Source organism: Podarcis cretensis (genome assembly GCF_951804945.1).
Source record: "Podarcis cretensis genome assembly, chromosome: 1".
Classification (NCBI taxonomy): domain Eukaryota; kingdom Metazoa; phylum Chordata; class Lepidosauria; order Squamata; family Lacertidae; genus Podarcis; species Podarcis cretensis.
The window spans coordinates 51,740,917-51,768,070 of NC_137170.1; the positions used below are offsets into that span (position 1 = coordinate 51,740,917).

Sequence of the window (27,154 nt, forward strand, 5' to 3'; positions counted from 1 at the left end):
TTTTCTCTCTCTGATATTTACAATAAAACAGTGCTGCACGCCACCCCAATCTCAGAGCGATGTGAGATTCCAGGGGTCCAAGTGCTTACCCAGGGTCTGTGTCTCCTTTTGGAAATGAGGCACAGCAAAGACTACCCATGTTGTGTTCAGCCCCCTCCTTGTTGCTGCTAGCCCAGTGAAACTATTTCCCCCCCAGCCTACATCATCCAGACCTGAAATCCTAAAGCTTTCTTGTCTCTGCCCACAAACACACAGCTGGAGGAAGGCCCCCATACCTCCTTTTCTGGTACCTCTCCACCCTCTTAATGGCTTCCTTGATGGGTTAATGACTGGCCACCATCCGCCTTGGATCCTCCAATGGCCCACACTCAAGTAGCTCTGCCAATAAGCCAAATCCAGGGGTTTCTATGTTTAATTAGATTAATTCTAACTTTTGCTAAATCTAAAAATTATGGATGACTTGCACCCACAAACTCTGACACCCAGTATCTATAACAATATATATGCTTTTAAAAAATAAAATAAAATACGGGAGACATAGGATGCCTTAAAACTGACCAAACAAAGCCAAGCCCAACAAACTATTCAAATCTTTAAAATCTCACAAACACCATAAAATGTCAATGACAGTGAAATATTTTTTCATTAATAATGAGTTCTCAACTTTGGTGAGAGAGATCAAATACAAATCTAAACGGTGTGACTTGAGACCATATTTATTATTTACCAGCACATTGATATGCTCTGTATAGAACAAAGCAAAAATGACACAACCTCTTCGCTTAGATCAGACAATCCACAAATTTAAAAATGCAACGGATATGCACATAGAGCTCTAGAAGTTTAGAGTATAAAAATTCTTGTCCTAAATATGCTGTTTCAACCCCGCACAATTTAATGTGCAGGGTGTTTTTTAAAAAAGCCTTGCTTCTCCTCATTTTTGTTTACCATCCTCCTTTTCAAAAGTAACCAGGATCTTTGTACTATAATCCTCAAACTGAATTCAGAATGCCAGCAATAATTGCAATGCAAACTCCACACAACTTGCAGGAAATGAATTCCTATTTGATGCCAAGGCTGGGGAACCCTAAGACTGATGCATACAGTAAAGAGATGGGAAGCCAGTGAAAGTCTGGCAGGAGGAAAGCGATTGCTTGGGATGAGTTTACCTTACCCCTCATGTGTCCACTCAACTACTTTGGTTGACAGAATTCAGTTGACACTACTGCAGGTGCCACATTTGTAGGAACTCGATTGTTGGGTGTGCCAGCACCTTCACTTTGGAACTCCCTGCCTATTGAGATCAAGCAGGTGCCTTCCCTGTACTCTTTTTTTTTGGATCCTGCTAAAACCATTCTTGCTTAGACGAGCTTACCCAGATGCTTAGAAAGTTGCGGTAATTTTAATCTGTTTTAGTATTTTAACTTTGTATGTTTTAAAGTACGGTTGTGTATTTTAAATTTTATTGTTTCAGCTTTTGTAAACCACTTGGAGGTTGTTAGGTTTTCTTGACAATTAAGCAGTATATAAAGTTTATGAAATAAATAAAATCTGTGTGGATTTGGAGATTGGGGCAGCGTGCAACAATATGTTTATGTCTGGAGATAACAGGAAAAGCAAAAAAAAATAAGTAAAAAATAGCATCCTTGTTCATCTGATGCATGATGCTGGCTAGTAGTGCCCTGTTCCTTATTTGCCCCAAAGTTCAGAGCATACCAGATGCTGATGGGTCAGAATTACCTTGAACATACAGTAACAAGTTCAATAGCTGTGCCAACATTGGAGGAAGAACTGGAAACAAAAAGAGGCTGTGCGGTATATATATGTAAGAGAAGATGAGAATGAAGAGGGGAAACACAGTCCAGAAATGGCTTGAGGTTCCAGTAAACTGATGATTCAAATGAGCATAATGAGATTTCTTCCATGTTTTGGGGAGCTTATAATTTTCCTATAGACAGACAGGGCATCTTTGCAAGTGCCATACACCTTGTGTACCAACATGGCACTGAACCATAGAACAGTATACAGTTTAAAAGGGAGAAGAACATGGATGCAAAGAGACAAGAGGAGCATAAATTGGAGAGAGACAAAAATGAAGGGAAGGACGAGCCATCCATCACAGCTCCAGACAAGATTTCTTGGACGGCAGTTGCCAAAATCAATCTTATTTATTCCATTGGTTGGTTGACCACAGGAGATCAGGGTTCCATTTCCACCTGAGGAGCAAAGGACTGGCCATCACTCCTGAAGTTGCACATTAGGCTGCTTGGGGAGAGGAGCCATCATCATTCAGTAACTGTTCCCTGTTGTGGGGTAGGTTGTTACGGTTGATAGCCTTGGGAGCAAAGTAATCGTACTGAGACCTACTTGTAGTGATTACGCTGTGAAGTTTGGTTGTATCATTTTCCTTTTTTGGTCTGGATTTCTGTTCCTGATTACATGGTCTGGTTAACCCTCACACTGACCTGGGTCAGTGCTTACACCAGAGAACCACATGCAAACGTCCTGTTAGGCAAATAATCCACCCAGATGCAATTCATCTAGCTCCAGCCACACAGATGTTATTTGAAAGTGGGGTGGTGTTCATTACACATGCACTATACTGACTGGAGAACAGAACCGGGTGGGGTATATAAGGTTGGTGGACATGAAGAACCTGGCCATTGTAAGTACCTAGCCACTTGAGGCTTAGGATAAGGACAATTTGGTGCCGAGCTTCTCTTTATCAGGATACTGAAATACCTCAAGATCCCTAAACTAGCCAAGGTGGCCATGCCTGAACTACCTTCCTGGGGGTGATGAATCTATCGAATTTCTACAAACTAGATGTTAGCAGAAGATATTTACAGTACTTGCCGTGGTTTGTTTGATTGTTTGTGGGTTAACTTCTGGTTAACTCCATGGCTTAAAATAAACCGTTGCTTAACACTGTGTGTGAAATATTGTTATCTAAACTTTCCCATCTGTCACATTCTGGACTGAAAATAAAGGATTCCAATATTTTTTAAAGATCCACAGGTGATCTTAAGGTCACTGCCTTCAGTACCAGGCAACCTTAGTAGCAGCTAAAAGGACAAGTTGGCTTAAATCATAGATAAACATTGAGTTAGGCTAGAGCCAACAGATTTTGAAATAGAGAGAGAGAGAGAGAGAGAGAGAGAGAGAGTCAAACACACCTCTTAGGCCTTTATTCAATAAGCATGTAGATAAAGGAAGAGCCAATCAATATGACACACAAAGGCTCAGAAGCCCTTTAACACCATCCTCATCAACGGCTCTAGGAAAAATCAAGTTATGGCATAAAAAGGAAAGTGCTTTTGTTAAGCACATATATCCAGGCATAACTGAGCACTTTCTGTGGTGGAAATATATTAAACACAAGAACATAAGAAGAGCCTGCTGGATCAGGCCCATGGTCGACCGTGTCCAGCATTCTGATCTCACACTGGTCAACCAGATGCCTGTGAAAAACCCATAAGCAGGGTTCGAGAACAAAAGCACTCTCCTCTCCTGTGGTTTCCAGCAAGTGATTTTCAGAAGCATTGCTTCTGAAGCCTATACTCCATGAATTTGTCTTACCGTCTTTTAAAGCCTTGTAGGCTGGCAGCCATCACTGCTTGCTGTGGGAGGGAGTTCCATAGTTTAACTGTGTGTTGCATAAAGATGTACTTTATCTGTCCTGAATCTTCCACCATTCAGCTTCATGGGATATCCATAAGTCCTAGTGTTACGAGAGAGGGAGAAAAACTTTTATTATCTCTTCATTTTTCCCATGCCGTGCATAATTTTATAGACTTCTATCATGTTACCTCATAGTCATCTTTTATCTAAACTAAACAGTCCCAAATGCTGCAACCTTTCTTCATAGTAGCTGAACTTAAGGATTATGGTTCTGCTCTTTTCAGGCTGTTCCCACTTTCCTGCAAGTATGATCCACTGAACTCAAGTGAAAAAATTCTTTTTGGTTTTTTTATAATATTTTTATTCATTTTCAAAAACACTTTTATACAGTCAATTCACATTTTGTCACACATTCATCTATTTTTTGACTTCCCTCAGTTTCTCTGCCAATCTTTCGTTTAAATTTATATTATTAACGAATTTCTAAATTTAATATTGCCTTTAAAGTCACCTCTCCCCTCTTACTCTCTTTTTTACAATATTCCTCAATTTTTCACAGAGTCTCTTGAAAACCAACAAGCGTTATCTGTTCGTCACAAAAGCATTTCAGATAATCTGTAAATCTCCCCCAGTCCTCGATGAACTTTTGGTCTCGCTGATATAGAATCTTCACTGTTAGTTTATCCAGTTCTGTGTATTCAGTCAATTTCGTTCTCCATTCTTCCACCGTTGGAATTTCTTCCTGTTTCTATTTTTGGGCCAGAAGTATTCTCGCTGCTGTTACTGCGTATTGGAAAAGTTTACTGTCTTTCTTATTTATTTCATTTCCTACAAATCCTAGTAGAAAGGCCTCCGGTTTCTTAACAAACGTATATTTCAACATCTTTTTCAGTTCATTATATATCATTTCCCAGAAGCCTTTCACCTTTTTACACTCCCACCACATATGACAGAATGTTCCTTCTTTTTCTTTACATTTCCAACACCTATTACATGTTTTATACATTTTAGCCAGTTTTACTGGCATTATATACCATCTGTATACCATTTTCATTATATTTTCCTTCAACGCAGTACAGGCCGTAAATTTTAACCTTTCATTCCATAATTTTGTCCAATCGTCATATTGTATATTATACCCAAAATCTCTGGCCCAATGTATCATTACCGATTTGACCTCTTCATCTTTTGTATACCACTCCAGCAACATTTTATACATTTTTGACAAATTTTTGTACTCATTATTCAATATCTCTGTTTGAAATTTTGAATCTTTTTCTCCATATCCACATTCTTTACAATCTTTTTTAAACATTTCATTAACCTGATGGTAATGCAACCAATCATAAACAGATTCTTTCACATCTTCATAAGATTTCATTTCCCATTTCCCCCCCTCTCTTACTATCAGTTCTCCATATGTTATCCATCCCCCCCTCATGTTAATCTTTTTCACACTCATCACTTCTAATGGTGAAATCCAATGGGGGAGTCTTGGTTCCAACAAGTTTTTGTACCTGTCCCATACATCTATCAATGATCTTCGGAAGATGTGGTTTTCAAACCCTTTGTGAATTTTCTTCTTTTCATGCCATAAGTATGCATGCCAACCAAATCTGTTATCAAACCCTTCTAAGTCCAACAACTCCCCATTTTCTAGTTTAATCCACTCCTTTAACCAACAGAGGCATGATGCTTCATAATATAATTTCAAGTCTGGCAGAGCGAAACCACCTCTTTCTTTCGCATCTGTTAGTAACTTAAACTGAATCCTTGGCTTCTTGCCTTCTCAAGTGAAAAATTCTACCAGGATTTCAGCAACCGGCGACTGGCACCCACTTAAACTAAACTAACTAACAGGGTGGAAGGCAGAGAAGCCATAAGTAGTTAAGAGTCATAGCCAATGACACACAGAGCCAACTCATTCCAGTGTTTTGCCCATCCTTCTCCCTGCTGAGTTCTTCTAGACTGACATTGAGAGTAAGGAGGAGGAATCTGACAAGCAATGACACTTCCAGGAGGCAGCCAAGTGGAGTGTGGCAGATGGCACTGTCAGATTGGTGGAGCAGTGCCCCATTTGCCCTAATGGATCATTAGGTCCTGAGCCTGGGCCATTTTGCACAGCTGGCCCATCAGCTTCTGGACATTACAGAGGCAAAGCGATAGGTCACTTGCTTATCAGGATTGGCTGGACACCACAATGCAACCATGCAATGGTCATACAAACACCATCTTATACAGTGCTACCTTGATCCCCAAATGTCTTGGTACTCATACACATTGATTCCCAAATGCTGAAAACCCAGAAGTAAGTGTTCCTGTTTTCGAACGTTTTTCAGAAGCCAAATGTCTGATGTGACTGTTGGCTATTGTTTCTGGGGCACCTGCACCAATCAGAAGCCACGGCTTTGTTTTCAAACATTTTGGAACGGATGAAGTTCAAGAACCAAGGTAACCACTGTATTGGAAACCACCTGACTGCTGCACACATCTACCTGTTTTTCTTCGAGCTACCTCTCAAAGCAAACCAAATGATTCATCATCTATAGCCAAGGAGTATATAAACACATTTGTTCCAGTCCCTAGGAAAGAAAAACCTTAGGCATTGTATAACTACAATATACACCAAATGAACTGAGGAAACAGATCAATAAGGTTTTGCCTATGACTGGACAGGTCCAGAACTGGAACTGATGGAACACATTTTGTTGTCACCCCTCAGATAAAACTGCTCTGGCATATTATCAATTATCAGTAGCCCAACCTGGATAATGATATTTCTCTCATGCAGGCCTTGGCTTGTCCCTGCTTATAGGCAATCTAAACTGACTTCTTGCCCACAGCCACAGGCTACTTAAGACAAGAGGCCTAACCCTAGAGATTAGGCCAGGGGTAGGCAAACTAAGGCCCGGGGGCTGGATGCGGCCCAATCGACTTCTCAATCCGGCCCGCAGATGGTCCAGGAATCAGCATGTTTTTACATGAGTAGAATGTGTGCTTTTATTTAAAATGCATCTCTGGGTTATTTGTGGGGCATAGGAATTCGTTCATTCCTCCCCCCCCCCCCAATATAGTCTGGCCCACCACATGGTCTGAGGGACGGTGGACCGGCCCACGGCTGGAAAAGGTTGCTGACCCCTGAATTAGGCCCTGCAACAAATCCGGACACCAGTTCTGTCCAAGTAATGATGTTACATGACTGAATAACCTCAGCCATACAATGAAGAGCTAATTCCTTACAGAAGGAAGCTGTCATCTGTGCATAATGGGGGCCTGAACTGCACACACCTCAGCTTAACTGGGGCTTGCATTTTCAAATTGGATGGAAGATGGTCTGAGGAGCAACACATGTAACCCCAGAGTATTGTTCAATAAACTACAGGGTACATATGGATTCTGGCTAATATCATGTGCACTCATCTTCAAACACCAGAACTGGCAGCACACTGGAGCTGGAGTAAAAGGTAATGTGTACACAGTCTTCTTTTCCCAGAATAGGTGTGCATGGCATCACTAGAGAGATAGCATTAGCATAGAAGCTGGTGTTGTGAATAAGCCACTCTGTCCTTATCTTGTATGCATTTGCATAGAAATTTCACAGGCAGATTGCTGCATAGATTTCCTGCCCTTTTGAACCCACTGTTTACCAACTATCTCCCCTTCTCCTGCAACTAAGTAAATCTGCCAACTGAAGATAACACTGATGGAGTGAGCTCTTCTCCACAAAAGCTTAGGTCACAATAAATCTGTCACTCTTTTAAGGTGTCACAAGATTATTTGTTGTTCTCAATCTGATCAAGCAACTTTGTGTGTGAGAGACAGACTCCTTGTGGATTACGGGAACTTCACCTCTTTTGGTTGCGGCAAACTGGTTTTTAATAGGGTTCAGAGTTGTCTATCGCAATTCCAGTCTGTGAGACTCTGATTAAGCCTGCTGTCTGGAAGTAGTTTCCCCCCCAGTAGTCTGCTAAGCACTTTAAATATTTAGGAATATTACATATATACAAAATATCTCACCTAGGTGTAGGTAGGGAGTTTCAAAGAATATGTGCTTGCTACACTAAAAGATAGACTCCTCACCAATATAGAAAGAACATTATAGGGCACTTGTAAAAGTACACAGATCAAAGCAGTAAAGTAGACATGGATGGAGCAGTGCGATCCTGCAAGTAAATTAGCCCAAAGTTGTAAAGCCCTAACAGTATACAATAGTATACAACTTGGCCTGTTAACAAACTGGCAACCACTCTGATCTTTGAGCAGAGATATAGCATGCTGATAGAATCTTGCTCCTTTCAGCAATTGTGCAGCAGCATTCTGCACTAAATCCAGCCACAATGGAAGCTCCACAATGAGTGTGTTGCAGTAATCCAGGCATGAAGTTAGCAGTGCCTAAAGTTATCCTGGTTTAGAAATGGTCACAGCTGTCATACTACCAAAAGCTATTCTTGGCCACTGAGTGACACAGCTGGATCCAGGAGCATCCCAGACTGCGTACCTGGCTCCTCACAGGGTGTGTACAGCATACAACGCAGACAACTGACAAATAATTCACTCACAATGCTGCTGTCTTGCCTGATTTCAAGTCCAATATTGTATACAGATTGTATGGTGAAATAGAGCTGTTACGTTTTTAGAATAATTTGTATAGTTTATGAAGCAATATCCTGCAATCTAGTACATTCTCATAAACAAAACTTACAATAACCTTGTAAGTACTATAAATATTTCAACAAATTCCACATTAAAAGGGACGTTCAGTAACTTTTTTCTTGGATGCCTCAAGTAATAGTTATGAAATAGGCAAACTTGCTATTAGAATGTATGGAACCAATGGCTGCCAAAGACCTAAGACCCAAAATTCATGTGACAATCACAGATCAGAGTTCCAGTTGCCTACCTCAGCTGCCTGGCAACATTTACAATTGCAGAATTGCCTTCATTCCAAAGTTATCTCTGGTGGTTTCACTTTATCAGAGGCGCAAGATGTACGCAAATTCTTGATTTCTATACAGAATAGCTGTTGTGGGTTCAGCAAGTAAGTTTTTATTTTCAGATTTTTGCTAAGACCACACTTGATGAAACTTTAAATACAACATATCTCTGAATTTAAAGCAACTGTAAGATGTAAGAGGGCAGGCTGCACGGCACACAGAACTATTCTCTCCAACCAACCCCTCACCATTTACCAGCATCTGCTGTCTAAGGCATCCATCTCTTTCTGCCCAAGGGTAGGGCTGGCCTTGCTAGAATTATTTTTAGGATAACTGACCTATCATTAAAGAGAGGCATGAAATGGCCAGTGGTTTGCTAAGAAGTTTCCTTCCCATAGATTAGTGGTCTGTAAGAGTTATGGGAAAGATTGTGAACATTCCTCTTTTTTTATCTGAACTACAGTATTTCCCCTACTTTCTTCCCTATCTCATGGTACTTTGCACAATATTTAAGAAAACAAAAGCAGCCATGTTGTTCCATAACATCAAAGGAAAGACCAAAACCCCCAGTCAAGCAATACTTTTATTAAGACCAACCAAAATGTCACATAATTTACAGTATTTTGAGGAAACACAGATCCTTGCATGCAGCAAAGGGATGGAATGGGGAGATAGTGTTGTCAAATTAACAATACATTTTTTTGGAAGGGGGTTATTAGTCTCTATTTGTTTTTATTGTAGCTTTTTGTTGTTGTTCACTTAAAAAGTTATTTCTGTGCAATGGTGGCTTTGCACTAGTGGGGAGGGATTTCATCATAGATGTTTTGCCGATCCTGTTATCCATTGCAGTCCTTTGTGTTATATTCCACACTGTTCCACACAACCTCAAGTATTGAGTGAGAGAGGTATTGGTGAAAGTCAGGTACCCTGCCTTCAGGGGGCAGATCTGCTATGAAACTAATGAAGCTTCAGGGTCTTTAGATGCAACTGATGGACTACATGGAGCTAGCAGAAATGACCGGCAGAATCCGAGACCTGGGAGAAGAAGCAGTGGAGGAGGATTGGAAGAAATTTAAGGACTATCTTCAAAAATACTGTAAATTATATGAGTGTTAAGAAGGATGAGAGATTTGAAAATAACAGGGCACCACAAAGTTAGCTGAAAAGATTATGAGAATGAGTGAATTTCATGAGAAAGACAAATTTTGAATGAATATGTTAAAACTAGGTATTTAAGATTTTGATAAAAATATTCAAAGTTAGGGATAAAATATTGGAATTGTGTACAATAAGAATGAAAATAAGGTGATAAGTTGCTGGCTAAAGTTTTATTAACTTGGAATGTAGGAGCGAGAGACGTGAGGAAGTCCAAAAGGGAAAAATGAAGAAAAGATGGTTACTACAAGATGTAAAATCCTATGTTTGTTTTATTTTTTCGATGTTTTCTGTTTATTCTGTCTTTTTTTCTTTATTGTATTATTAAAACTCTTAATAAAAATTATATATATATATATATATATATATATATATATATATATATATATTAAAAAAAAGAAGCTTCAGGGTCTTTAATCCCAAGGGGCCCCAGAAGCGACTTTAGCCCAGGCTGCTTTTAAAAAATGAATCTAGACGACCCAATCTGAGTCGCACAACTCATTTTGATTATTTTGTTGTTGTTTATATTTCAACAATCCTGAAGTTTGAGAGTTGGTAGTGCAGATGTTGTAGAGGTGTGGTGATCTGTCATGGAACAACCCCAGAAGATCTCAGGCGTTACCCAATTGCTGGTTGTGAAGGGGCCCCCATAACAGTTCAAGCTTCAGGGCTCCAAAAATGTAGGTCTGCCACAGCCTGTCTTGCACGAGTGAAGTGCTTTCTGCTAGTGTAAAGCCACCATTGCATTTAACTCACTATATCATTTAAAGTTTTATTGAACTAGCTTTAAAAGTGCATACCACTTTCCCATTTTGATGAAGTACCAAAAGCAACCAGGAAGAGTATGTGTGCATCTTCAATACCTGCAAATTGAAATGAGTGATAGATGATGTTATGCATCTGGACACAGTGAAGTGGAACTGCCGTATCTGAGCTGAGAACAGGGATGATGTGTACATTTGCACCTGCTGATCAGCAAAGGGAGGGGAGTTGTCCTATATGGTGTGAGCGAGGCAGTGGTTTGCCACCAATCTGAGCACACTATGGGAGAAAACTTCCACTTGTGTTCAAAATGCTCTGAGCCTGTAAGGGGTGCAGGTGTGGGGTGGCCTGGTGCTGGTGGTGATTAGAGAGCCAGTGTAGTTTTGTAGTTGAAAGTGCTGGACTAAGATCTGGGAGATCAGGGTTCAAATCCCCACTCACCCATGAAGCCCATTGGGTAATCCCATTGGTAGGTTAGGCTGAGAGGCTGTCATTGCCTCTCAGCCTAACCTACCTCACAGAGTTGTTGCAAGGATGAACTGAGGAGGAGGCAAAGAACCATGTACACCACTTTGAGCTCTTTGGAGGGAAAAGTTGGGATATAAATGCAACAAATAAATTATAATTTGAAGGGCTCTAACCCGGTGGTAGAGCACCTCCTTTGCATGCAGAGGGTCCCAGGTCCCTCTCCAAAAAAAAACCAAACCAGTTTAGAAGAAAAGTGGGTCCCGTGTAGGAAAAGGTCGAAGACTGTTAGCGTAGTAGGGAGTCCTCTGAGTTAGACTACCTGACTCAGTACACGGCAGCTTCGTCTGCTCTTCTGTGGGCTCTTGCTGAGGCGGGAAGGCGACGTCAACTTGGGGAAACGTGCCCGGCCGTGTAGCCGCCGCCGCTCCTGTCGGCGAGAAGCGAAGGCGGAGGTTGCCCCGTCGGGACTCCTCCTCCGAGGGCAGGGCCGGGGGCGGGCAGGCGGAGCAGGCAGCCGGAGGGAGCCCCAATCTCGCCGTCGCGCTCCTGCGGGGTGGAGAGAGACGTCGGCGCGGGGTCGAGTGAAGCAGCAGCCGCCGCCGCCGCCGCTCCAACCAGAGCCAGACTCACCGCGAGCCACCCCGGCCAGTCCTGGCGCCTGGTGGTGGCGGCTGCTCTGAGGAGGAGGAAGGTCGCCCGGCCGGCACCACGGAGAGAGAGAGAGAGAAAGAGGGAGAGGGAGGGACAGAGAGCCGCGGGCGCCGTGCAGCGAGACGACTCGGGAGAACTCAACTTTCTGCTCGCCGCTCGCCAAGCAGGGGAGAGACTGCGTGGTGCAGGGGCTGCGGGAGCTGCAGCAGGGGTCGCCACCATGAGGCGGCTCGGGGGCGTCCGCCCGCCTCCTCCTCCTCAGCCGCTGTTGCTGCTGCTGCTGGGAGCCCTTTTCTACGTGCGAGGTAAGCGCTTCCGAAGGGACCCCCCCCCCCCGGTTTCCCGCGCTGCTCTCAGCCGCCGTGCGCTGTGAACGAGACTTGCGTCGGGGAAAGGCTCCTTTCTCTCCTTTGCCTTTCTGCTGTGCGGCGTCCCGCGGTCGAAGTTGCTCCGGGCTTCCCGAAAGGCGCTCGGCCCATGCTCAGGCGCGCTCGTCTCGCTTCACGTTTCGGACCGAGCCCCGACTTGAGCTCTCGCCGGGAATCCCCGGACTCGGCCAGTGGCTTTTTTCTGGCCCTCATTGCGGGTGCGCCTGTGTTCTTGCCTTGAGCCTATACAGAGCTGCTCCCCTTTTCCTAGACCTGCAGCCCTCTCCGGGCACGTACCTGGGAACAAATCCCGCTGAACAAAGCAGGACTTTTAAATAGCACCCAACGCGCTTAGGTTAGCGTTGCAGGGAACCCCCCCCCCTTTTCTTTGCTCCCCGGGGTCCTTGCCCTCGTGGCTGTGGACCAGAGAAACTTCCCCGCAGTCTTCTCTCTCCTCCTCCCTTCCCCCACCCCTTTGTTTCTAAAACTAGAAGTGATGGCATCCAAGTTTCGGAGAGTTGGTGTGTCGGAGAGAGTTGCCTGTGTTCACTTGGCAAGGGCAGAAAGAGCACTCTGCACATGGTACAACAGCTTCGCGTAATGATTTGCCCCCCCCCCCGGCCAAATCCGGCACACACTGCCCGAGCCGCTGGCTCTGGGGCAAAGCCTGGCTGAACTCTGGCTCAAATTAAGCCCGCTCCCTCCACGCGCAGGAGCAGCTGGGTGGAGCGGCGGCGGCGGCAGCGGCTTTGCTCATTTGCAAGAGGTGCACGAGTGTTTCTGGCGCCGGCGCGCGGGGCATCCCGCCGTGCTAACTACCTGCTTTCTTCTTCCCTACTTGGCATTGTCTTTGTCCCATCCGTCACACGCATGCCTCGTTCTCCGGCGATTCCTGTCCTCCTCAGCCTTCGCAGCTCATATTGTGTAGAGCATGCATCTGTTCGGGCCGCTGATCGGCTTTCCTGTCCCAGCCCTTCAAATGTTTCTTCTTGCAACCCAACCGGATCCCTGCAAAGCCACAGCAAAGGGATCTCCATTTCCTTCATGTACTCTTGCCTTGAAACATGCTTGCTCTCCCCCCACTCCTCCAAAGGGCAGCCGCCGCTTTTGATGCACATACGCCCACCTCCTCCCCTCTGAAGTTGATCTACTAAATTTATCCCTTTCTGTTCACCTCCCCCCTTCTCTCTCTCTCTCTCTCCCTCCCTCCCTCTCTCCCTCTTTCTGTCTTTCCCTGCTGCGGGTGAGTGAGAGACAGTGGCATTGTTAAATTCAGTGCTGGAAGGTTGTATGTGTGCAGGTTATTTCTAGCCTTCTCTTGCGTGTTGGGACAGCAGCCCTTCCTCAGCAGGAATGCAGCTGCTCTTCCTACCAGACAAGCCCCTTAAAGGTACAGACCTGCTAGGGTGGAATCTTGGGCTCCGTTTACTTTCTTTCCCCTTAGATTTTTTGTGGTCTTGGGAGTGCTTTTATAGTAGTAGTAGTAGTAGTAGTAGTAGTAATAAATGCTCAAAGTGAGCATCCATAATAAATGCTATGTTGGGAGCAGGTAAGCATGTGAAGAAGAAAAAAGCAGCTTTCTCCCTGCCTGTTGCTTTCAAGGAAGACTGTGCATCTTAAGTGTTTTGCAGTGCTGTATTTGAAACTGATGTAGAAAATGTGTTGTGGTTAGTGGTTCACAGATGTGTGCTGAGCACATTATTGGTGCTCAATAAACAGTGGCAGAGTAATAGTAACTACAGTATGTTCTTGGAGGGGGGGAGATATGCTCTGCTGTTTATTAATAAGTTGAAGTTGTTGTTTGGGGGGGAGCAAAGTTTCCCAGATGTTTGTGGACAAGTTGACATTTTCTGTAGCAGGAAGTCGGAAGCATAAATGCATCTTCCTCTTCTTTTGGCTGCTGCCTGTGTAATTTCATCCACCTGTCTCTCCAGATGCTGATTGGGAGTTGCAGGAAGTCTCTGCCTTAGAAGTATTGGCTCCCATCATTCTCACAAGCATTGGCCTTGGGGCACAATGAGGTTGTGTTTAGCTTAAACAGTTCCTTTCTGATCAGAATGCTGCTTGCGCTCACACACACACACACACACACACACCCTTGCAGTGGCAGGAGCGATAGTTTGAAAATGCCGGATAGAACAGGCGGAACCTTAATTTATTTTTATTGCTAACCGGAGGAGTTTAAATTTCTCTGGCAAGTTCTGTGAGAGCGTAAAGGAACAATTTAAAGGCTAGACCACTGCCTAGATAGAGGACTGGGAGGGATTTTATTTTGGCTCTTACCCAGGTGCTTCTATTTAATGTGTCCTGGCAGTTAATGACTGTTGGGGGGATGGTTTGCTGTAAAGTGTAGGTCATTTGTCATGCTTGCTTGTTAAGTGGCAGTGTGTTGATGTCTGCAGAAGGCACTTTTATGCCAGGTTGACTCAGGAATAGCAACATCCATAACTGAGGCTTCATTCCAGCATTATTCTCCTGAGTGTCCCTCTGGGGAAAAGTGCTGGCGTTTATGCCTGAATAAACAGTTTAGCACATTTTCTTCCACATATATGCATTCTACTTCAGTTTTTCTACTCACTGATTTTAGTTTTATCTCCATTTGTTCCTGCTTCCTTGCAGCGCTGAAGTATGCTAGATGAAAGAAAATAATAAAAATTAATTGGGAAAAATAATTTATGCTTAAATTTAGGATACTTGCAAGAGCTGGTGCCTCTTTGTTTTTGTGAACAGTAGCTCCAGTGTGATTGTGAAGACAACTTAATATGCTTAAAAGGTTAATAGAACAAAGGGCACAAGCAAATAATTTCAGATAAGAAACTCTTTCCTGTTTAATGTTGTGATACTGTACCGAGCTGTCAGGCTGCACCTTTATTTGTACGGCATCTGAGTGTGTGTACACAGGATATCTGCGCTCCCTATTCCTATTCACAGCTTTTATGTGGTGTCCCTGTTGTGCTGCACCATGCCAGTATCTATGGGAAGATTTAGGTTCTTCAGAAGTGAGGCTACTGTGGCTGTGTGAGACCTGTTGGTTGGCCTTTATGTGGTGCCGTTTGTTCGTAATCAATAAGTTTGTTAACATTGCATGCCTTCATGACTTCCACACCATGCCCCATAGTTAAAATACAGTGGTACCTCAGGTTACATACGCTTCAGGTTACAGACTCCGCTAACCCAGAAATAGTACCTCGGGTTAATAACTTTGCTTCAGGATGAGAACAGAAATTGTGCTCCGGCGGTGTGGCGGCAGCAGGAGGCCCCATTAGCTAAAGTGGTGCTTCAGGTTAATAATAGTTTCAGGTTAAGAACGGACCTCCGGAATAAATTAAGTACTTAACCCGAGGTACCACTGTATAGCAATGATTCAAACAGAGTATAGCACACATACTGCTGCATCTTCTCAAGAATTTTGAATGACTGCCCCTTGACCTTAATTTAATAGTTAATAGTAGAGGGAAGTTGGCACTCCAATCAAATTTTTAAGAGAGATGCTTGAACTTAAGCGCTTGTGGAAGTTGCATCCTCTGTTCTGGTAGCTTTTCTCTGTGACATGCGGTCACTCAGTATCATGAATGTACTAGCAAACTCCCAATTATTATGATGGATGAGATCTTTGTGGAGGAGAGTTTTAAGGACTCCAGAGTAGAAAGGTCAGTGAAAACCAGGTCCATCCAGGTTCTGGCATGGAAGACCCATCTTAACTTCAGTTCATTGTTGTGCCCAGGTGAATCCTTTACTTTTTCTCGTAGGAATTCATGACATCCATTCATTTGTGTGGAAGAAAGTACAGTCATACCTTGGTTGCTGAACAGAATGCATTCTGGGAGTCCGTTCGACTCCCAGAACCATTCAAAAACCAAAGCATGGCTTCCAATTGGCTGCAGGAGCTTCCTGCAGCTAATCTGAATCCGCCCCGTACTTTGGGCTTCCAAAAATTGTTTGAAAACTGGAACACTCACTTCTAGTTTTTGATCATTTGGGAGCCGAAACGTTTGGCAACTAAGCCGTTTGAGATCCAAGGTACGACTGTTAAGTGCATTCAGAAACAGACACCTTCTGGAAAGGGTGCTAAATCTATTTCCTGCCCCATGTAATTTCAACAATGGAGAAACCTGCCTGCTTCCATCTGTGCACTCTCACCATGGTTTCCGTTTCTTGGTCACACCAGAGTGTGAAAGAATATTGGGAACTGGTGCTCCTAATGTTTGAATCTCTATATACTTGTCTGTATTATATATAGTATTATTACCTCCCGTAATAGTTAACTCAGGTGGTGAGTGCTAACAGGGTTGCAACCAAAACAAGGCTGCTGGAAACAAAGAGGAAGGTATTGGTATGCCACAGGGAATACTGAAGTTTTCAGGTGTACAAAAAACCATTTAAAAAAGCCCCAAACCTAAGGCGGCATCTATTTATTCAGCCCCACAAAAACCTGCCATATGAGGGCTGAACATGCTGTGTAGCCACAGAATGAGGTGTGTTAGTTGGAAAAGAAAATCTGTGTATGAGTAGGGGAGGGCCTGACTAGTTGACTAGAACCCTGAACCAGGAGCATTCCTTCTGGAAATTGAGGACACAGTGCTATGTATGTGTGTGTAAGTAGTACAACATTTCCATATATGGAGGCTGAGACTCTTTTGGCAAGGTTCTCTGAAGTCTTCAGCGGATGTTCTTCTAAGCCCTGTTACCTAAAATTTGTTAAACAGCTCCTATCTGGGACCTTCAGCAGCCTATACATACCCTTTCCCTAGTGACCCATAGGAGCAGTTTTGGCCTACCTGTGCTAAAAAGTGGTTGCAAACTTTGGGGGCTCTTCTGAGACTATTGCAGATGATAGAAGAGGAAAGAGACTCCCAGGTTAATTTGACGGTAGCTTTTTGCTTCAGCAAGTACTATGGCAGCTATCAAAAAGAAGGCTGATAAGATAAAAGTTGTTATGTCGGTCCTGAAGTTCAGAATGCCAGATAATAAATTTACCAGTGCACATGTCTGGCTGGTATGAATTACCCCTGCCTTTGATACCTGAGATACTTATTTATAGGACCCATCCTATTCCTGTGACTATACTTTTTTTTTTTTTAAAAAAAAAAACCATTTAATATTGAATTTTAAATTGCTGTAACCCACCCTGGGATCTGCTGGCAAAGGATTGGCAATAAAAGATGATGATGATATATGCAGCAAACCAAATTAATTGAAGGGTTCTGTTGATTGAACCCTTTTGATTTACCCCTTTAAGCAAAAAAGTATGTAGAACAAGGAGCCTAGTGACACCTAGATTCCTGCTTTTTCCTCTGAAAGGTCTCTTAGCTCTTTGGACCTCTGGATTCCCATTTGACTTTCTTTGCTCACAGATTTCCCCCCCCCCTGCTTATTCTACTTTAGAAATCTATTATAGGCAAGCAAATTTCTCCTGGGCTTATTGGAGAGGAGTACTTTGAATTGTACTTAGAATTTACACCTTACCTTGTACAGACTGAAGTAATGGAAAATGATCTTTGTCTGGGAACTGAAGAATGTAGTTTGGAGGTTTTTAAGCAGTTGTCATCTGCCACGGATGCTTTGCTTTGATTCCTGCAATGCAGGGGTTGGGACTAGATGACCCTAGGTGTCCCTTCTGATTCTACGATTCTATGAGTATTGTATAATAGGGTACTTCACAGAGGCAAACTTTTCTAATCTTTTAACCACTTGGTAGACTCTGAAAGGCTACTATTAGGTCAGTTTGAGTTCACAGTTGTAGCTCCTTTTTAAAGACAGTTTTCCTAATCCGGATAAATTAAATTATTCCTGTACCATCTAGTTTAAGTTTTTAAAGGTTATTACACAGACAAAGCATGTGATCTGTAATAGACTCAAAAGGTGGGGTGGAAAAAAATGGTGGGTGTAACATTCCCATCATTTTTAAATGAAAGGTGTTGCTAGTTTGCTGCAGGGTAATAATAGATATTTACAAATATTTTCAGTCTCAAACAAGTTATACTCCTCAATAAAAGTAATACCTATCTTCCCTGTTATGCGTTCAATAGCTTCTCCTCATCCTCAAAAGGAGGTGGCAAGTAACACAGTTTGTGTCTGAAAATGAGGCAGAAATGTAAATAGTTACACTTCTCTTTATGTTAGAATGCAGATTGTCCGGGATATTTATTATTATTATTGTTACTGTTTCTTTACTGACAGGTTTTGTTTGTTTGGAAAAATGCTATTCTAGGAAGCAAATAAAAAGGATTGGGGGAGGAAAACATGGAAGAAACAGGCCACCATTTACAAAAACTGCATGTGTGTGTGATATATATTAAAAGGGTGTACACACATAGTATTAATGGCAAGGCAGCCTTATAATAAGCTTGGGAGATTGGATTACTGAAAAGCCCCACCAGCTGAATCTTGGTAGGAGATCAAATAAATTCTGAGGAGTTTCTCACAATTTGCTTTCCTTGTATTCCTTTTAAGGGGTGACAACCATGAGAAAGGAATACAAATACAGAAAGATTAATTGTCTCTATGTGTTTATATAAAACATTTCAGGTTATCAGAATTTTTGTTTTTACTCATTGAAAGCTATTGTAGTGTTGCTCTATCTTTTTTTTCTTATTTCAATGGAATACATAGAGTGCCCTTACTGGTTTTCTCTTTATGGGCATTGAAGTATGAAAAAAAGGTTACCTTAATTGATGTGGGACTGAAACATACTAATTATGGTGCTCTTACAGCATATTCTCTCTCTCTCTCTCTCTCTCTCTCTCTCTCTCTCTCTCACACACACACACACACACACACACTATATCCTATGTAAAATAACAGACAATAATGCAGATTATACAGTGGAACAAGTGCTTTAAGACAGATACAATATGAAGCTTTGTAAAAATCCCTCCGTGAGATCTCATGTTTGTGTTTCCATGCGATTTTTAAAAAGCTCTTATTCTTTCTTCTTGCTGTGCAAACCTTTTATGCAAGCAGGAAAACTTGGCCATGCAAAAGTCATGGTTTTGAAGATTTAACTCTTTGACTGCCGCTGTGATTTCATTTATTTATTTATTACATAAAATTTACATACTGTTGATTGTCCAAATAACTGAAGTGGTTACATTGCAGTGTTTTGGTGTCACCCCCCCCCCCCCGCGCCCGCGCGCAAATTTTGTAGTGCTTCAAGCGAAAACAAGGACTGGGAAAATAAAAGTAGTTCATAGAAGGATGGCCAGCACCGTTGCTGTATCTGTGCATACCTTTTATTGAGACTGCCACAGTGCCTGCTGAGTATTTGGTGTCTATTTTTTTAAGTACAGTGGAACCTCTCTTGTCGAACGTAATTCGTACCGGAAGAACATTCAACTTCCAAAACGTTCGACAACTGAGGCGCAAAGGTCTGTCAGCAATTTCCATTGAGAAAATGGAAAAACACGCAGCGGAAGCCGTTCGACTTCCGAGGCATGTTCAAAAACGGAAGCATTCACTTCCAGGTTTTTGGCATTCGGGTTCCGAAATGTTCGGCTTCCAAGACGCTCGAAAACCGAGGTTCCACTGTAACACATTCCATTACCCTGTGCCCAAACATTTCTGAACAGTTAAAAACATATACTCTGTTAAATATTTATTATCTTTCTAGTTTGTGAAAAGCCGGATGCGCATCTACATATGCTCATGCTAGAGTGGTGTTTCTTTTAGGAGTGAAATACAATTGGTGTAGATAATTTCACCACTATTGAGTTATATGTGACATGGGGACGTAGCTGCAGTTAGGAACTCCCACCTTCATTTTGCCACTTCTCTTGTATTCTCTTGTATTATGTTTTAAGCTGCCCAGAGTGGCTGGGGAAACCCAACTAGATGGGTGGGATATAAAACAATAATATAACAACAACAACAACAACAACAACAACAGTGCTGGAACAGATGCAGATTGCCTTGCTACTACTGTCTCTCCAGATAAATAATATCCTGGATACAGTCTAATTTTACAGAGGAAACCATGAACCTGTTAATGAATGTACCTGCCAAATACAGATTAGATAAACAAAGATCTTTGCTAAATCCCCTTTCTATTGTTGTTTCTGTGGCTGTTCCTTTAATATTACTTAAGGAAATCTTTTCACTAATATGATAAACCATTTCCTTTTTGAAAGTGCATGCCCTTTAAAAAGTATGCTGCGGGCTTCACCTGATGGAGGAGCCTTTGAGCTGGGCTTCTCTTGGCGTTCAGCATGCTCACACTGCATTAATTGGCATACTGTATTTAGTGGCTGTCTGCATTTCACACAAATCATGACAAAGAACACTAATTGCAGCTGTTGTCCATGAAGTTAATGTGTCTAACGGTTCGGCTTTTACCACTGAGTTTGCAGTATCTTTGGTTCACTGACATGGCTGTTTTGTTAGGCGTCGGTCTTCTATGGGATTTTGTTCCCTGTGCTGAGTGTTAGGGATATCAGTTTAATCCAGGGTAGGCAACCTAAGGCCTGGGGGCCGGATGCGGCCCAATCACTTTCTAAATCCGGCCTGGGTTTTTACAGCGTGTTTTTACATGAGTAGAATGTGTGCTTTTATTTAAAATGCATCTCTGAGTTATTTGTGGGGCATAGGAAATTGTTCATTCCCCCCCCCCAAAAAAAAAATAGTCCGCCCCCCCCCCACGAGGTCTGAGAGACAGTGGACCAGCCCACAGCTGAAAAAGGTTGCTAACCCCTGGTTTAATTCCTCTTCTCCATCTTGACAAGAACAGAGTTTGCTAATATAGAAAGCGAAAGTAAAGTGTATTCCCTTTCATTACCATTGCTAGATTGTAATTCCAGGAATTATTGGTCTTGCTTGTTTTGTATAGAGTTGGTAAGAGCAAAGTAGTGCCCTTTTTTATTGCTTGCTTGAATGTGGATGAGACCATACTTAGCTGTTCCTCCAGCAATTCCTTTGGAGTGGTGAAATGATCTATTTCATACATGGGGGCCCTAGGTAAAGGGACCCCTAAACAATTAAGTCCAGTCGCGAACGACTCTGGGGTTGTGGTGCTCATCTCGCTTTACAGGCCAAGGGAGCCGGCATTTGTCTGCTTCCGCAGACAGCTTTTCTGGGTCATGTGGCCAGCATGAATAAGCCTCTTCTGGTGAAACCAGAGCAACGCACGGAAACACTGTTTACCTTCCCGCCGGAGCGGTACCTATTTATCTACTCGCACTGCATGCTTTCGAACTGCTAGGCTGGCAGGAGCTGGGACCGAACAACGGGAGCTCACCCCATCACGAGGATTCGAACTGCTGACCTTTCAGTCGGCAAGCCCAAGCAGCACAGTGGTTTAACCCACAGCGCCACCTGTGTCCCGCATGGGGGTCCTAAGGTTGCTGTAAATCAAGTGTTGTGATTGCTCCTATCCCCCCAAAACCTAACTCTTTAAAAATAGTTCAAGGGCATGTGAAAGCATACTCATTTGATGATCCAGCATAGTCTAATGCCCAGTTTAAGTGCCTTGAAATCAGGGGGCTTATACATAGTTAACTCTGTGAACTGATGGAGTGTAGTAGATTCTGTAGTGTGAAACTGAGTAGCTTCATTTACAGTGCCATCCTATACTCAGAAATAAGCCCCACTGAGTTCCAACGAAGTTTGGTCCCAGGTAAGCGGGTATAGGATTGAAGCCTCAACCATGCAAGTGTTTTTGATGACTAGAATTGCCAGTGTGGGAACAAATTTATTCCAGTGGAATGCTTTATCATTGCCCCATTGCTAAGTAAGTTGCATCAATATTCGTGACCTTAGAATTGTAATGAACAATGTTGGCTCTTGCTGTTTTGTGGAAAGGTTGGCATTATGCAATTTCTTTCTAGGCTAAAATCATCTGTTTTCAGATGCTTTAATGACCTCCCTCCTCACAGTCCCCATGCATAAGTTTTACTGCTTTAAATATCACCGCAAACTCTCCAGTCATTGTGGAAGAAGGTTCTCTTTCAACCTGCCTGTGTTACCTTATAATTGGATGTGATCCTATCTCAATGCAGTTGGTGATGGTGTGTATCTCCTCTCCGCCTTACTTTTCTGCCTCCTCGGCCACCATTCCTCCTCCCTATTGAAACCAGCCTGATACAGGGAAACCTTTTCAATTTCATAGATCCTTTAACAACTTTCTAAAATAATACCATATGCATCAAGGCTGATGCACATGCATGCTTTTTGAAAGAGAGAAGGCAGTGTAAATTTTTTGGGGGTTATATATTGATATTTCTTTCCACATTTCTTTTTTCTTTTTCTTTTTTTTTGCATTATTCCTTTATAAATGAAAATCTTTCAATAAAAAAACTTTTTATAGTACATGTTGAACTTCATTTTTGTATTTCATATATGTATATCCAAAGCATGAGGGTGGCTCAAAAAATGCTTTAAGTTGCATGTATGAAATGTGCTTTCTTTTATAGCCAGGCTTGGATAATAAATGTGTACATTCAATTGATTAAAATGTCTGCCCAGCTTGAATATGTGTTTGCACTGCCACTTCATGTCCCTTCCTTACAAAACATACAAAGGTTTTAAAATACTCCATCATACTGTTGCCTCACCTAAGATTACCCGTGGCTAATAGATAAATTTATCACTTGCTTTTCTTCCCTAGTTACATCTGCTGACAAAAGAGTCCAGTCAAGCGGTTTCTGACATCTGTTGTGTCATCGTCGGCTCCGTGAAGCTCCTAAATCTCACATAAGCATCGCTGGTATTGGTTATACAGTTGGCCCACATCTTATGCAAGGGTTTGGTTTCAAAGGTAACATGTATTTGCGGCAATTGTGTATAGCCAAAATCATCTTACCCTTGGAACCACCCTGAGGCTAGCCAAGCTAGGCTGCCTTCTAGAAGGCAGGTGGTGAGGGGAAGAGAAAGAGCATTCCTATCCGTCCTAGAGCTGGGGTGCCTTGCCCTGGAAGCAACAGCAAGAGCTTAAAAGCCATTTTCGTGGTGAGTCCGCTCGTGGTTACCACGACAAGAGCTTTTAAGCTGTTGACCTTCCTTCTCAGGTTCATTTGACACACAGACTCTGGGACTGGTAGGGATACTCTCACGAGATCATAGACCTCACCCACCTTGCCCACTTATAGTTGAAATAGTGTAGGTTAAATGTGCTCAAGGTGCACCCTGTTTGTTGATCAGAATAATGATCCTGTGGAAGCTGGATGGATGATACATTATTGTGATTTACTTTGGGAAAAACCAGTGCTTATTGAATAGCAAACAGTGAGTTCTTTTTAAAAACCAAACCAAAGTGATCAGCACAGAAGTAGTCTTCAAAACACATCTACTAATCACCAGCACATCAATTTATTCCTTGTTACTAAGATAGGCAAGAACTTTACTATTCTTTTTGTAACTGGCTGGCAGTCCATCCCAGTTTACGGATTATTCTGTCCCCGTTGCATCATTGTTATTGTTTTAATATTGCATGTCTCATTAGTGTTCAGTCATAATCGGGCTAGCTCTCTGGTAGAAGGTGGCGACCTAGCTTTCCCTGGTTTCCTTCTTGCCACTCCTCTTTATGACCCCTGTTGTCTCTTTGTTTCCCCCTGTTAAATTTGTGCTGGTGATGTGGCATGTGTGCTGTTTTTCCAAATAGCCTGAAGTTGGCTGTAACCAAGAGCAGCAGTTAAATAGAGCCCAATTTCGCTGCTTCCTGGCGTTCAATTGTTTAACTCCATTTTCTGGATTTCTGCGGTTTTGATTTACAGAGAAGCAAACCTCCATGGTGCCTCTGGGCATCTCTTAAAGCTATTAGAACAAGCTCCATTATTTTCTGGTGCTTAGAAATTCTTCTCTTCAGTCCGAGCATCCATCAAAATAATGTATTCCCTGTAAAGGCTTCTGGAAAATGTTTTAATGGGACCTTTTCACACTTGGGGACAGTTCTTGGATGGAAGAGAAATTGGGGGAAGAGGGAATGCGGGTCAGGCTCATAGAGGGTCTGACTCTGCCTTGCACTGAGCATTGACCTGTATCCTCTCTGCCTTTACCTCTGTGCAGAGGGAGTGGTGTGAACAGAGCAGAACCAAAGCTGGCCACAAAAAGCGCTGGGAGGAAGAAGGGGAAAAAAAAGACCCCACTCTTGACAAAGAGGCAATTGTACAAAGGTGCTGTATAATTTATCTCCAAGAGTTTATTCCTGGTTGCTTTTCCTGGAAAGACCAAAAAACTGCCTTCCTCTACTCACTGTTTCCCTCTTCAAGGGATATGCTGGAGAGGAAAAAGAGAGAGAGGAAACATTTATTAGTGAAAGACCCATCTATCTTCCACTCTCCTTCTCATGCCTATGCTCTCCCCACTCCACTTGAAAGGGCAATGCCTTTGGCAGGAAACCTGCTCTTGCTATTGGTCTGCCAAATGATTCAGTTTCTTTTAAGTCTTTGCCTCTTTCCTAGTTCAACTCTTCAAAGTTAAATCGGTCTTGGAAGAGTTGTTTGAGGAGGTCTGCTTGGTGTGCACTTGAGGTCATGGGAACTTTGTTCCCATTGGGTTGGATAAATTGTGCAGCAGATATTTATTTTGGTTAATATGGCATATGCGCAAAATGAGATACAGTCAATTTGCAATTTATACACAATTTAACTTGAATGAATTTAACTTCACATGCTTGATCTAAAAAAATTAAAGGGAACAGGCTTTTTTTTTGGGGGGGGAACGTTGGCAGTCCCACCTGCCATTGCACTCACCTTGGGAGAGCGTTTGGATGTTCGGGGAGCATGTTCAGCAGCCTTTGGAGAGTGTGTGTGGCCTTGGGAGAGAGTTTAAAGGTGCAGGGACAGTTTCTTTAGACTATACACGATTTTGGCTTTTCGCGCTATCCCAGTATGTACTCCCTACATAAGTTGAGAGTCGAATATGCTAGTTAAAAGCAGTGCTGTTGATAAAAATTCATCTTGACATAGGGTACAGCAGGCATTGTCAAGGGGGCACCATGAGTGCTGGGGTGCCTCTGAAATCTTCCCCTGCCATCTGCAAAGCCTCTGAGCACACACACATGCACACACACATTTACTGCCCCTTGGCCATGAGGTGACAAGGGTATATACCTTTTTCTCCCTTTAAATTGACAATGAGCTAAAGGACGAAGTTGGAAGAGTGTTTTTTCCAAGGCCAGGTTAATTTGACTGGATCTTACTTTTACCCACATCCCTTAGAAAAGTGAAGCGTGTATATACACACTTTGTCTCTTTCAGTCTTGTGGGGAAGACCTGATCTAGGGGAGAGGGGAGAGGAAGGGCCAGAGGTGGGGAGGGGAGCCCATAGCACTCACTCGAAAATCCAAATATGTGCATGGGCCAGAAATGGTTGGCAACTCCTGGGAGATGTAGAGTTGACATTCTGGCAATGTGGGAGCATTTATGTATTCTCCTCCATCTGTTTTCATATATGTTCAGTCATAGCCTTTAAGAAAGGATTAGTGTCAGAGCAAAGTGTTTATTTGAGAGGAATAAGAGGGAAGGAAGTTCAGAGACAGAAGGTGTTGCGGAAGAAGATGCAAACTTAGCAGTGAGGGACAATTATAGAGGTGCCTCATCAACAAAGAGAAGAAGGAGCAGAGGTGTTGGCAGGAGCCAGTCTGTCTTCAGGCACAGTAGCGCTAGAGCTTGAAGAGGAAGATTGAAACTGTAAGGCCTGAGTGGCAGGTGTGAGATGCGCTTTGCTGATTGCATATTGAAGTGCTAGATGAAGGGGTGCAAGGCATCAACGGAGGGGAAGTGGAAGGGAAAGGGTTTTAATGCTTTGCATTGAGGACAGATGCTGGCAGAGTTTTAATTGGGGGGGGGGAGTATAGAAACATACTCAGAATTTTGATTTGGTTTTGTATTTGTCACTTTCCCAGCCACAAAGCTGAGAACAAACTGGCTCACGGGAAGAGGCAAGTATTAAAAATAGCAAACCACATAATAGAATATGTAAGAGAAGCCATATCCACACAGGTCAAACCATCCTGTGTTAGGGTGCTAAAATATCAACAACCCAGCCAATGGTTTTGGTGACTGATTTTCAAGAAGCTGAGAGATCAGGGAGCACATGACAGAGGGCTGCAGAGTACGATGTACAGGGAAGGTAATTTAAAAGATAAATACATGAGAGTAACTGCTCCAGCATTGGTTCAGAATTAGGTTGTGTTTACTACATCAGTTCTGTGTGTTTTGTTTTCTAGTGGAATATACAATCTGCACATAATACCATATTTCACCATTAATATTCTAATACAGTTTTTAAATACAAAAATGGTTAACGCTGTAAGTAAAATGTTTATTCTATTTAGCAATATTTTTAAATGTATGGTGCTGTAACAAGGAATATATAGTTTTAAATAATAATAATAAATTGTTGCTATACTGGCCAGTTGTATGATTTGAGTATGGCTAATTTTATTTTAATGTATAATGTTTCTCACCATAAGGTTTCAGAGTGGGTTACAACAATCTAATAATACAGTTAAAAACAAGTAAAATAGTTTATACAATTTACGACATGGTTATTAGTTTTAATGTTGCTTTGTTTTTACCATTGGGGGGTGGCTTTGGATTATGACGCTATCACAAGCTAATTTAATTTTATAATTAGGTATTACCATTACCGAATTGTCCCTTAATTGCTAGCAAAGGCCATGTCAACAAGCCACACAAATTTAACCAAACAAAAACAAGCCACATGGATGAACTAACAACACAGTACAATCAGACTTGGAACAAGGAACGTCCTAGACACCCTTCTCTGTGTCTGATTATATTGTATGTTCATATACAACTGGCTTTCACATATTCCTTGTTATAATGACTCCAAGAACAGAAAGAAGGAACTATTTTGTTTCTTTCAATAAAATTCTGAGCAGTTGCAGTGTGCACATGCACACGTGATACAGTGCTCCCCACTCCTGCACCATTTCAAAGCATGTTGGGAATCGTTGATTTTGCACCATGTTCCTCATTGAAACCTCCCAGCACATAGAAAGCTCATGCATCCGGGGAAAGGTTAGCGTAGAAGATGATGCAGCATGCACTGCTTCGTGTTTGAATCAGCTCTGAGGCTGCATCCACATGAGCCTACCACTCTTTCAGTCTTCATTGTTTTGGCACATAGTAGACATCTCTCAGCCATTCCGTCTGTATTAACCACAAGGAGAAAAATGAAAGCTAAACTTTGCAGATAAGTGTATTAGAAAATGTTTAAAGAGTATACATATTTTTATGA

At 42.5% G+C, this 27,154-nt stretch overlaps 1 protein-coding gene across 3 annotated transcripts in view; it reads left to right on the forward strand.

Annotated features, from left to right (window-relative positions):
* The first annotated feature begins 11,371 nt into the window (after positions 1-11,371).
* Positions 11,372-27,154, forward strand: part of LRP4 (LDL receptor related protein 4) — a 97,919-nt gene continuing 82,136 nt past the window's right edge. For 2 of the 3 annotated variants that reach the window (XM_079950434.1, XM_079950435.1), the window contains exon 1: positions 11,372-11,896. In XM_079950434.1, the coding sequence (XP_079806560.1) occupies positions 11,812-11,896 (85 nt within the window). In that variant the 5' untranslated portion in view covers positions 11,372-11,811. The remainder of the gene's footprint in view (positions 11,897-27,154) is intronic. The other variant, XM_079950433.1, reaches the window with a different exon arrangement.